The sequence below is a fragment of the Mya arenaria genome, chromosome 1, assembly GCF_026914265.1.
Source record: "Mya arenaria isolate MELC-2E11 chromosome 1, ASM2691426v1".
NCBI lineage: Eukaryota > Metazoa > Mollusca > Bivalvia > Myida > Myidae > Mya > Mya arenaria.
The window spans coordinates 61,153,864-61,166,357 of NC_069122.1; the positions used below are offsets into that span (position 1 = coordinate 61,153,864).

A 12,494-nucleotide genomic window follows, 5' to 3' on the forward strand; every position below is an offset into this window, starting at 1 on the left:
TTGGGCAAACCGAAGGTTGGGTTCAAAAAAAGTTAAAACGTCCATACCGATTATTTCAAGGCGCTAACCCAATCTTTCATTAACAACTATGTGTTAGTGCGTGTGCAGGCTGTCATTGTTGTTTTATGGTGGTCTGTTTCTCTCGCTTAGTGTCTGTAAGTTCTGAACCTTTTGCCTCTTAACAGGGATTGGTTTTATTTGTTGATAATAAGGGATTCTAAGTATATTGTATTTTAAAAAGTAAAGGCTTTGCTTACCTTAGGGTAGTTGATTTTTGTGAAAATATACACAGATGATGTCATCTGTATGCAGCATTAAATACAAGTGTTTTAGTAAAATTATTAGATTACTTCTTGCCACTTTTATCAACCAGAAGTCTGTAGAGATGTTTATTATTCACGTACGAATGCACTCAGTGAGCAAGGATACTCCAAACTAACTATTACATAACTAACCCAAATAGTCACTTGAGAGACCAAACTATTATGTAAGTTATCGTAAACACAACTTGAAATACCACAACTTATTGCATCAGCTGACTTTGGGTCAGTACTTGTTAATTTGGGTCACTTTTGCAAAGGGGAAACATTAACAGTCCTCTCTATTACTTTAACAAGTGTTTTTTTTTGGATAGTATCACCGATAAATAAAATTACAAACAAAAGGAAGAGCGATCCGTGTTAAGTAAAAACTGCGTCAATATATTGTACTGTTAGATTTTACATTTTGTTTGATTACCTTTATCGATTTATTCTGCAAACGGTTGGCTAACACCATATTTGTTACACCCTATGTTTTTTGGGCAGCTGCTAACCTATGTTACGTTGATAATTCTGAAACGTTTGGACAAGAAAGTGAATGGTCATTGCAGATCATAGCATATGTTACTTATTTCATTATGTATTTTTGCGTTTTACTGGCACTGCGCCTCCGGGTAGACACGACTTGATGTGGGGATTCAACCAGAAGTCTCAAAATGAGAGGTCTAGGCTGTACGAGCGTTTGGTGAATGTTGCAAACTTGGAGATTGTGGTGTTGCAACTATCCTGTAACCGACGCAGAGCGATGCTTGAGTGCATTATCGTGCAACAGCTTGACACTGTCACACCCCAGTACTTTGACCGTTCTCACCGGGAGTAGTGCACCGGCGTTGTCAAATATTACGTGTTGAACATGATTATAATCATATATTTGCTTCTTGGCTAGGTATAACAAGGAAGTTTTTTTCAACCTGTTAAGTAGAGATGTTTTCCGAAAGAGCTAACCCCTTCTAATTAGATTATGTAATGTGATGAACATTAATAATCATTGCATAAGTGTACAAAATGTCGGATTTTGAGACTATGACGGAATTTATAACACAAGACTATATAAGGTACAAACTTCAAAAGACAGGTTACGACTTTGAAAATATTTCAAAATGGCCGACGGTATATTGTCAAACGTGCAAATCGAAACTAGAGACAGATGTTTTCACGCGCTGCTATACCTGTAATGATGCCAACATGTTCACAGTCCCGGAAGACAAGACGGGTGATGCTCCGTATGAGAGAGAATTGAAACTCATCAGAGAAAGATGTGATGTGTCTGAAGACGAATTCGAAAAGGGATTCAGGTTAGATACGTCAAACATTAACCCCAATAAAGCCACAGTTCAGATAACTCTTTTGAAGGAAGCCGATAAATTATTCGAAGAGGCAACACAATGGGAGGGCATCGTGTCTTTGCTGATCCTCAGCGGATCATTAGCAACAAGGTGTGCAGTAAAAGGCTATATTTCTGAAGCTAAAGGTATTCAACGCAATACAAGCTGGTACATCAACGACATACTTGGTCAATGGATGAAAGAAAATGGCGGATGGGTCGGTATATTTCGTACAACCGGAAACGTTTTTTTTTTTTCGCAATTACCCATAGCGAGGCGAGAGATCAGCGCGTGTTGATTGTTCTGCTTTCTAACTTGTAATCTTAATCAAACATTTAACAGTACCTAATGGCATAATATCTTGGACAAGTTTAACTAGTCTTTAACGAAATTGATTGATTATATTTAATGTAAACCAATTTATTAATATACTATAAACATATATTCCCTTTCAGTGTCTGTAGTTTGTTTCCTGTACCTATGACCTATGCCATTAAAAGTGGCGTATTTTGCTCTGTTTCGCAGCGCACCTTTTTTGTCTTATTTGGTTGTAGATTAAAGATAAGCTGGCTACCTAACATCATAAACGTATCAATGCAGTAATATGATATATTGATAATAATTATAATATTGTTTTAAATACGTTGCAAAACTTTTGTTACTTAAATGATTTAAGCGTTGTAAAAGATAACTTTAAAATTATGAACAACTACATATGAGGAAATTATCAGAAAGTAAGAATGTACTTTTGAGAAAGCTTGCTAGTAACGCTGTGTGACGATATCTGTAGATCAGCAGTATAGGTCTAAAGCTTTTCACAAAGGCCAGGTAGCAGCAGATACAAGAAGCAATGCTGTGCTACACATTATGGACTGTGCTCAAATATAAGGGTTTGAAACGCATAATTCGTCTTTTATACACATGAATTAAGTAATTCCATACTTTGTCGCGTGAGGTGAAGACAGTTGAACAACAAGAGCTTATTACCTCCCATACCATTCCTCCAAAATCTAAGAGGCCCAGGATACTTCGGGGTATGCCCTATTCATCGATGGTTAGGTTGATGGAGCGGATGATGATCACGGAGGCTAGGGTAGATTACCATTTTGATCAAACGAGGATGGTCGGCAATTTCTTGCTAGTCGTGGCCAAAATCGAGCCAGAGGTTAATACAGGGGCTGGCGCGCACGTGGTTTTAAATCCATTGGTCAAGGTGGCAATTGCAATTTGTCTACTCAAAATTTCAGATTAAACACCAGTAGCTGACCCTTTTGATTCTGTGGTCAGCAGGTCAAAAGTCAGGGCCACGTTGACCTTGAGCACAAATCCCTTCTGATTTATTTAAGAGTACGCTTGGACCTACGGTCCTCCAACTTGATGGAGAGGCTGGTTATGACCTTCAATTATCTTACACACATCGAGGTGTTTTAAGTATTAGAAAGAAAATTCTGGTAAATGCAAATATAACAACTTTATCAGACAAAAGAACAGAAGTCCAATTCAATTCATCAACGACAAAATTTGATACCGGAAGTAGACTTGCCTTATGGTGTGCACTATAATGCTTTCTCGGCTAAATAATCCGCGAACAAAAGCTTTAATGTACATGCTATTTTGTTACTTTCTGCCAGAAAATAATCGTACCTAACCACAGTCGCATGAAGGGGATAACCCCTGGTATCACATTTGATGTATTTTGAAACGTAAAATTTCGTAACATGTGACCTGCAAGTATGCAGATTTCTTCAGATTTAGACCAAAAATACACTCCTGACATGAAGCAACCACAAACACACTACGATATTTAGCATTTAGAATGTCACAAACTCACTTAAAATTCAATAAGATGTTTGCTTTCTGCAGGAAGGGTTCCCCGACTGGGCAGAGCGGTTCAACGCGAACGATTCTGGATCTCCCATGCAGGTAAACAGACAGATGAGCGTTTATCTCCCACTCCTCTCCTACAACCGTGAGTAGGCGATATGTACATTAATATAAAGACAGCGAAATACAATTTATGTTCAAAGGAGGACTGCGAGACCAAGGGTGGTACTCAATATGCAACCTAAGTCAATCTTATTATCATGCATCATTGACTTCATTTACTGTATAGGTCCGTTATATATATCAAGTAATCCGGTTAGCTTCCGTTCTTAGATCCAATTAAAACAAATATATAATGTCACACCTGGGTTGATCAATTTTGGCTACAGTTATTCTATCCAAAAATATCGTTTTCTTTTACACAGCACCGACATATGAAATGACATATAAGGATAATAAGAATTTACTTATCAATACAATTTGAACTTTCTAATTTCAATGATCCTAAAATTTAGGTTATTGGGATTTTAGCGCCAAATGAAAATATACATGTTGTTTATTTATCGAGGAAGACGTTTTTAAGGAAGCTATTCAGTTCAATTAATTACTCAATCGTTACAACTGTTTTTAACATAACATAACATAAATTAATTTTAACATTATTTATTTTATAAATCATTTACAGCTGATCATCATATACATAAACCATCAATTCATAAATACGCAAATAATGAAATAAAATTCAATTACAATTAAAAGAACTAATTAGCTTCCTTGTGCGTTGAATGTCACAAACTACAAAAGAGATGAAAATGCATTTCAAAATATGTTCTATTGCACAATAATGGTACTATTGTCTCTCTGTGTGCATGCTTTAATGATATACAATGCTAGTTTATGCAATTGATATTTATTTTCCACTCATGTCTGATTTATTTGTAAGAGCCTGTTTATAAACCGCATGCTTCTTAGAGTTCAGGGTCCGATAGATATATCATTATTCATATTACAAACATTTAAAGACATAATGCGATGAACACTACATGGACAAACACAGAAGTCGATAATTAAAAACAACAACAACAACACAGTTAAGAGGTACAGGGCAAGGACCCAAATGACAATGAACTAAGGACACACACGTATACACACCACATACACAAATACAAACATCAATCAAAGCGCTGATAGCGCTGCATGAACAGGGGTTTATACGGGTTCTCACCATTATGATTCACGATCATGTGTGTATTAATAAGGTGGGGAATCTAAGAGTCCCCGTGTAAAACAACTACAGGGGCCGCCCCAGGTTTATTGAAGCATGATGGTAAATGCCAAATTAATATTTTATTGTCAATAAAGTTAATGTCGCTGTGTAAGCAGTCAAACCAGGATGGAGAATGTAACCAATCCCAGCATAACTCCATCCTATGGTGTTACAATATGAGTTAGGATTGCCAAGGATTTATTAACCAAAGAAATAAAATAGAAATTAGTTGATCATCTAGGGTGAATTTAAAATATAAACTAAAACCGGTTGGTATTAACAAAGGCTATACTAATTATTAAATTGAAAAAGATCCTTTTCAGGGCCACTGTTAAAATTTTAAATAGTATTTTAAAATGATATATACATTATTTACATAAAAAATGGATTCTCAACCGGGAGGAACGATACATAGATAATATACAACGGCTGGTGAAATATTCAAACAACATAGAAACAAAATTCCACGAAGCCTTCATCCCCGTAAATGTGTGGGGTTTAATAATAGAAAATTAAAATATTAAAAAGGGTGAATGCTTGTACTATTCCCAAACAAGAAAATGACATATATACTAATCAAACTTTACTCATTAGCAAGAGTTTGCCTATGTTTGCCTTGTTATTCACAAAACAACTTCGAAAATACAACATATTAAAGATAAATAGTTTCTATGATCAAAATTAAAACAATTGATTTCAAACAATTGTAAATGAAACACCTAAGAAAGTTATTAAATCCGTGATATTTTCTCATATTTACACCAAACCAGCAAACAATATAGCTCAATTCATTTCAATGAAATGCCATTTTCAAAAATAAATACACAAACATCCGTCTATAGATACGTTCACTATAAAAAGTATATAAAATAAATGAAACAAAAGAAGCCTTGAAAAAATCTTTAATTTCAAAACTTTTCTTCTTCTTTGTCTATATGGTCAGCAAGTCTCTTCTATTTCTTTATCGTCAGCTAACTCGTCAGCACTTTAGTACGTGCCTGTCAAAATGGCGTACGTTCGTTATTCCTACGTGGGCTATCACGTGATGTTTTAAGCGGGTAAACTGTGCGATCATTGAGATCATTGTGTCACGTGATGGAATGATGCGCTTTGAGTGGATAGTAATTCTTTGTTTACGTTTCGATGTTCATTCATTTATTGGGCGCAGGGATACTACTTTAATATTATCTTTATTCAACAAATTAAATGATTAAAATAGATATTGCGTTATGATTGCTTCTTGGTTTGTCAAATCTAGCTCGGTAATTGGAAACATAGCTTGCAATTTATATAGTCCGCACTTTCTCAAACTATATTTTTGGTGGTAAAGAGGCAGACGAGACTTGTTACTTTTAATAGGCATTTTATGTTGTGAGTGTCCAGTATTTGGCTACACTGAACAGGATTGAAAACAACCCTGTTCAAAAACAAACAACACATGCATCACAACGGCTTTACGTAAAATCGAACGGATTACCGTCTTGGAACGGTCAGTGAAACACATGTTCACTGGAACTCGAGTCTACCAGGGGCTTAATCTAGATAATATGGCTATAATCTCACACTTGTCCAAGCCTGGGACATGGTACAATAAAAGAAATACTCTCATACAATGAACACAGTGAGAACATATACAAACAACAACAACAACAACAACAGAAACTATTAAGTGTTCTTAAAAGCATGGGAAGTCATAAGAATATGCTACACTCTCAAATAAATATACATGATCATAGGGCTATCATTGTTAAAATACTAAAAACAGAGTTCTGGTTGTTGAGTACTATACTCCTCAATCAGATCTTTCTGTGTAGTATGAAGTTTGAAGTCCGTACCTCAAAGACTTTTGGTTTATGCTCCGGTCAAAAAGGGCAATAAGTAACAAATGTATTGTTCTGGCCCTTAAGTGTGCACCTAAACTAAATAATATGTATATGTATATGAAGTTTAAAGTAAATACCTAAATCACTTTTAAATCCAGAAGAAAACAATACCGAGATTTTGTTTGCATGCACTGCACTCCTCCTTAATAACATAATATATCTGCATAGAAGTCAATACATCAAATACTTTTGGAGTTATTCCCAAGACAAAATAGCCTATAAATGAATAAAGGGCAGTAGCTCTTTAATTCCAAATGCAGATATATGTTTCCAGTGCACTGCACTCCTTCTCAGTAAAATGTATATATGTATATAAAGTTTGAGGTACTTGAAAGACTATTGGAGTTTTGCTACCGGCAAATTTAGATATAAATAAAAAAATGAAAGAGGATTAATTCTAAAACTACAAAAAACATATTTACGGTTTATGTGCACTGTTCTTCTCCTCGATCATATATATTTTTATAAATTAAAAAGGCCATAATTTTGTGAAAAATCAGAAATCCGGAACTTGCTGATAATATGCGCGTCTCCGCTTATGAGTAAAGTTTCTGATATTTTTTTATTTTCATTGAATACAACCTGGTGGGTACTGAGAAATATCCAAGAGATGAATAAGGGGAAGGACAAATTCTATATCCACTGAAAGAAATGCTTTGTTTATAACGAAGAGACACAGTCAATTTGAACCGCCTCTAAACCGATTTCAAACAGGAAGTTTTAGACTCTTAAAAGAGTGTAATATAAAGACTTCAATTTTATTGGTTGGTTGGTGTGAAACCAATGCTAAGTATGTGTATGGATCTTTTGCGGGTGTAGGAGCCGGCAACTTAGTAATACGTTCCAAGTTGCTACGTAAACAATGAAACGCTGACGGTGGTAGTCGGCTAATCACTTGACATGATGGTGCTTTTATCAGATCTTTGTTACTTCTTGTTAAGTTTATTTGAAAAAAGTAGTATCTCATAACTGAAACATGTTTCAGGCCCCTATATTTCTTTTGGTGTAAAGGATTGGAGTGATTCTTTCTGTTTCTAGATGCATGCCAACCATAAATTCGTGGTAAAACAAGTGTTAAACTATACTATAAGATCACTTATTCCTGTGAACATATAAAACTAATCACGCCAAATAAACCAATTTGAACGTTTTTTTCTCAGTTTTACTGGACGTTTTAAAATGCAAAGTTTCCATCTTTTTTTAATCTTAATGGGTACCTGAACATTTCACTTTTGAAATATATATAGCCATAAAGGAAAAACCACCACTCTCCTCTGCACGCGACTATATTCATTATTTATTGACATTAGCTCGAACCCATTTGTAAGGGGGTCATCTACATCGTTTCCGGAATGATCTAATAGGCTAAACTAGTGCATTTTCCTTGTTAATATCACTATAAACAAGTTTTGACAAAGTAAAACCTGGATTTTATGGAGCTTTTTTAAGGAATTGCGTTTTGGGCCTCCTATGGTCAATGTCATTGTTACTAAAAAAGAAGAAAACAGTTGATATTACATTTTACAACTGGTGATCTGCTGTCAATCATTGAACACCTGGTTTCGACGCATTGCAGCGTTTCATTTTTGATGAATCTTAAACAGTTATGTTAGAGAGTCTCTCATTGTTTGTACGAATACTTAAGCAGGCCATCAATATCTGACACAACATTTTCAAAATTACCGTTTCTTGACAAATTGCAATGCCTTAAACAATTTTGGTACAAAACCATCTTAGCAATATGTCTGTTTCGACTTTCGGGACGTCATTTTTACAAGTCTTATGTAGCTACCGCCCACGCTCTTTACACATCGGTTTCTAAGTCTTTTGGTATCCTATGGAGATGCAACACTATCTTATGTGGCCTTTCTAATGATGCAAAAGAGCATTTCACTATGTTTTTGTGTTCCATATTGGAGAGTGTTTTTCTTTGTTTTGCTTCTCATATCGAAACGACTAAAAGAAGTCAGAGCTCTTACAGGACAATATATTGCCTACGAATTAATTGCAACGATATTTAAATAAACACACATAACAATAGCCCGATACTTGGAAATATAGTATTTAACAGTTTCACTCTCATTGCGTTTAAATTTGCGTTAATTAGGTTCAATCGATTAACATGCAACATTTAAAACCGTAGCGTCAAAATCTATCATAGTTTTGCTCCGGACAACAACAATTAACAAAGATCTATAACTCTGTAATTAGCTTAAATAAAGTTATGGTTCTTGTACACTGAACGTTCTTTGTTTATACGTTATCGGCGGATAAAGTTTATTTAAATTCCATCCAGAATTTTCAAGTTATTTACCGGACAAGAAAAAACATGCAACGGACCGTCCCACCGACTAACCGACCACAGGGTGACTCCAATATCTCCTCGCAAACAGCGTTTGTCGAGAGTATAATAACTTTTATCCTTGCATACCGAAAAAGTGTTTTGGTAATTTGACCAGTCCAGGAAATATCGCGGTCCTGGAGTATTATTGCGCGAATGCTCTTCCACACTTTCAGATGTCTGTAACACATTTTTTAACAGGTTCGAATAAAAAGCTGATTGGAACGATTATTCTCCCGTACAAAACAGAATGTGCTACTCTTAACTGCTGGCTATTCGTTTCAGATTTTTATGTATTAATACGTTTGTTTTCACCATAATCATCGTCACTTTCACTCTTTTTATTCTTTATTGCTTCAATTTTTACCAGTCATTTTAATCCAATACTTATATCAATGTAAAGCTCTTTAAAAAACACCTTCGGATAGTATAACTTTAATGTATAATTTATTTTGATTTTTCTTAAAATCCCCAATTTTAGCCCGCCACCCTAGATCACATCTGTCCACAACAACGTATCTATATGAAATCATATCGTAGATGCGAAGTAAGAAATTCAAACTTTGGAACGGAAAACGTTTTGTCCACTTAACCCAATGAGTAATTACTAATTAGCCCGTTAATTATTTGCTTACCCAAGTTAAATTAACCCACTTCCAGGAAAAGAAGCAAAAGAAGCAGCATACGCTACAAACTATAATAAAAACGGTTAAGAATAAAATAAAGAAGGACATCAAAGCAACAGGCCATTCTGAGAGCAGTTACTGCCTGACTGACTTTGCTATGTCACCAAATAACCCCTCTGTGCCACACATTATCGAGAAATGTGTCGACTTTATTGAGGCAGAAGGTATGTTTTGGACTTACATTCACTTTATTTATTTTCTAGATTGTGGTCCTAGTATTCCTTCTTTGCTTTAATCGTCTCTTATGTAATTAAACGTCTCTAGAAATGATTACATATGATTTGTTCAGAGCAAACAAATGCTTATTTGTATAGTGAACGAGATTAAAAGTCACAATGCAGATAAAGTTTTATGAATTATTAACTGCTTAACTTTCCCCCCTTGAAGTCGGACTCAAATAAGCAGATTTCAGCTTTAGCTTTTGTAAAGGATGGTGAATACATATATTTGACGTCCTCTTTGTCATGTTTCAGGCTTGAACGCAACGGGTATTCATCAAATACCAGGAGACCAGGATCAAGTGGACTTTCTTAAAGCTCGCTTTGAGGAAGGTGTGTGTTAGTCGAAAACGTCTTTATGATAGGATTATTGTTAACACAATATTTTTAACTTTAAATGGATGGTGCTCGGATATGATATAAGAATTTTTTTTTTGTTGTGGTCAGAATAAGTGTATATATGCCTGAAAAAGAGAACGTAAACAAAAGCCACATACCTGACTTTTGGCCACCACTCGTAATCAAGAATATTTGTTACATGCGCTTGAAGTAATATAACTGATATTTTATTGATTTGTGTAGTTGTTTGGCTAGGCAACCCATTGCATATCATTGTCTCGAATAGCGATAAATTTATACTCTTCACCCTGCAGATTCTAATGTGGACATCTCAACACTGGGAATTGAGGTGCATGCGGTTGCCATGGTGCTTAGGAAGTTCTTTGCCACCCTCACCGAACCGCTAGTACCCGTCTCTATCTACGAGGATCTCATTGAGGTGTCATGTAAGTGTTTTTAAGTTGCGTTTATACTCGGTTGGGTTAATATAGCATCAACATGATTCCTCTAAATAATTATGTATGGCATAAAGTAAGTGATGTTTTTGGTGTTACAAACAATTCAGTCAACAGTTTGAAAAATAAAAATATTTTTTAATGCACAGGGTCTCATCTTATCATGACATGCATTGCAAAGTCAATTTTCTAAAGGTATTTATTTCAAGCAAATTTGTATTGAATTTGAAAGTACAGTAACTGCAATATAAATTGTGACACTCAATGTAATGCTGAATTTATTGATTAAACGGTATGTGGTTTGATACCCACCGATAACAGTGCCTGAATATAGCAAGTTATTAGAGGGTATCCGAATTTGGCGTTATTTTTACTTTATTTGTTTTATTTATGCACGTTATCAAAGTGTCATCATCATCATGATCATCATCATCATCATGATCATCATCATCATCATGATCATCATCATCATCATCATTCAACTATTTCCTGTAGTGCCTTATATAATCAGTTTTAAATTAAGTCAAATTCAAGGGGTGATAACTCTGCATCATTATGATCAAGCAGTGCTTCAGCCAGGATTTGAAAAGAGCAGAGTGGAGTTTTGAAAAGGGCAAGCTACATGAGCCGCGTAGGGCCGAATTGGGGTGGGTGTGGTGGGGGGCACCCCTCTCACAAAGGGGGTTTGGGCGGTCCCGCCCTAGATTTGTTTGTTTTCTTATTCAGTTTAATGCATTTTTCACCATTTCCAGACTTGAACAAAATGTTATTGTTTTTTCTCAAAATTTAAAATGTTGTGTTCAATTATCAAAATTAAATTTTGTCTTTTTGTCTATGTTAGTATGATTGTGCTTGTCTGGAGTCTCCTTTAGTGCAATGCCACTTTTTACCTAAAAAGCATCTAAAATGAAGAGAGTTAAATATTTGAAAACATCATAATGACATAAATACACAAAAAACAAATATGCAAGGGACTACTCTTAGTTTGGTACGTTCGGGATTGGGAACGAATGTTTTGATTCAATAGGTTTATTTTCGGCACTCTGAGCAACAGTCCATGTTCAAAGTTGCATTGTATTCCATCCAGTACATATGAAGTTATCCTGGTACAAACTTGTTTAAAGGGAATTCAATGTACAAGGGGAGATAACTCTGCAACAATGTAACCAAGAGTTATTAACAATGCACTATGTGGATAATTGCACATTGCCATTTATCAATGTTCAAGGTTTTATTCATTTATTCAAGTATTTCCAAGGTATGCTTTGTACAAACACAAAGTACATGCACCAATGCGACAAAGAGATAATTTTTGAACTGTCCAAGTTCTCATTGCCATGTATACATGTTCAAACCTTTTATTAATTCCTTTGTATAATTTTCGAGTTATGGCATAGACAAAGTTAACATCGAAACAAAATATACAATTGAAGATAATTTTGCAACCAAGTGCCATAAGTAGTTTCCGACTGCTGCTTTTGGAAAATAAATGGGTGAGGTATACATGAATTGTCAAAAACAACATATCTCACTTTTAGAAAAGGGAAGACATAACAACATATCAAGATTCAAGATTTGTTAATGGAACATCCGGAAAGCCACGGCCTACGTGAACAAATAAATATACAAAATGTGTTTTCAAAATAAAAAAAATAATCTTGAATAATATACATCAACTTTGTAAATTCAGTTAACCAAAATATTTCATAATGTAATCTATTGATTCAATTTGCATATCAATAACCTGATATATATACTCACTGATAAGTGGAAATAAAGAGTATACACACACATATTTACACTAGTTGTTCTATGATGGTAATTATATTAGCTAAT

The 12,494-nt window shown here is 34.9% G+C and overlaps 1 protein-coding gene across 1 annotated transcript; it reads left to right on the plus strand.

Moving 5' to 3' along the window:
* Positions 1–1,505: 1,505 nt before the first annotated feature.
* Positions 1,506–10,787, plus strand: LOC128228390 (uncharacterized). The gene is made up of 5 exons (XM_052939690.1): positions 1,506–1,862; positions 3,509–3,568; positions 9,621–9,810; positions 10,120–10,197; positions 10,518–10,787. Exons 1-5 carry the CDS (start codon positions 1,506–1,508, stop codon positions 10,661–10,663), a joined length of 831 nt encoding a protein of 276 aa, XP_052795650.1. The 3' UTR covers positions 10,664–10,787.
* Positions 10,788–12,494: the final 1,707 nt, after the last annotated feature.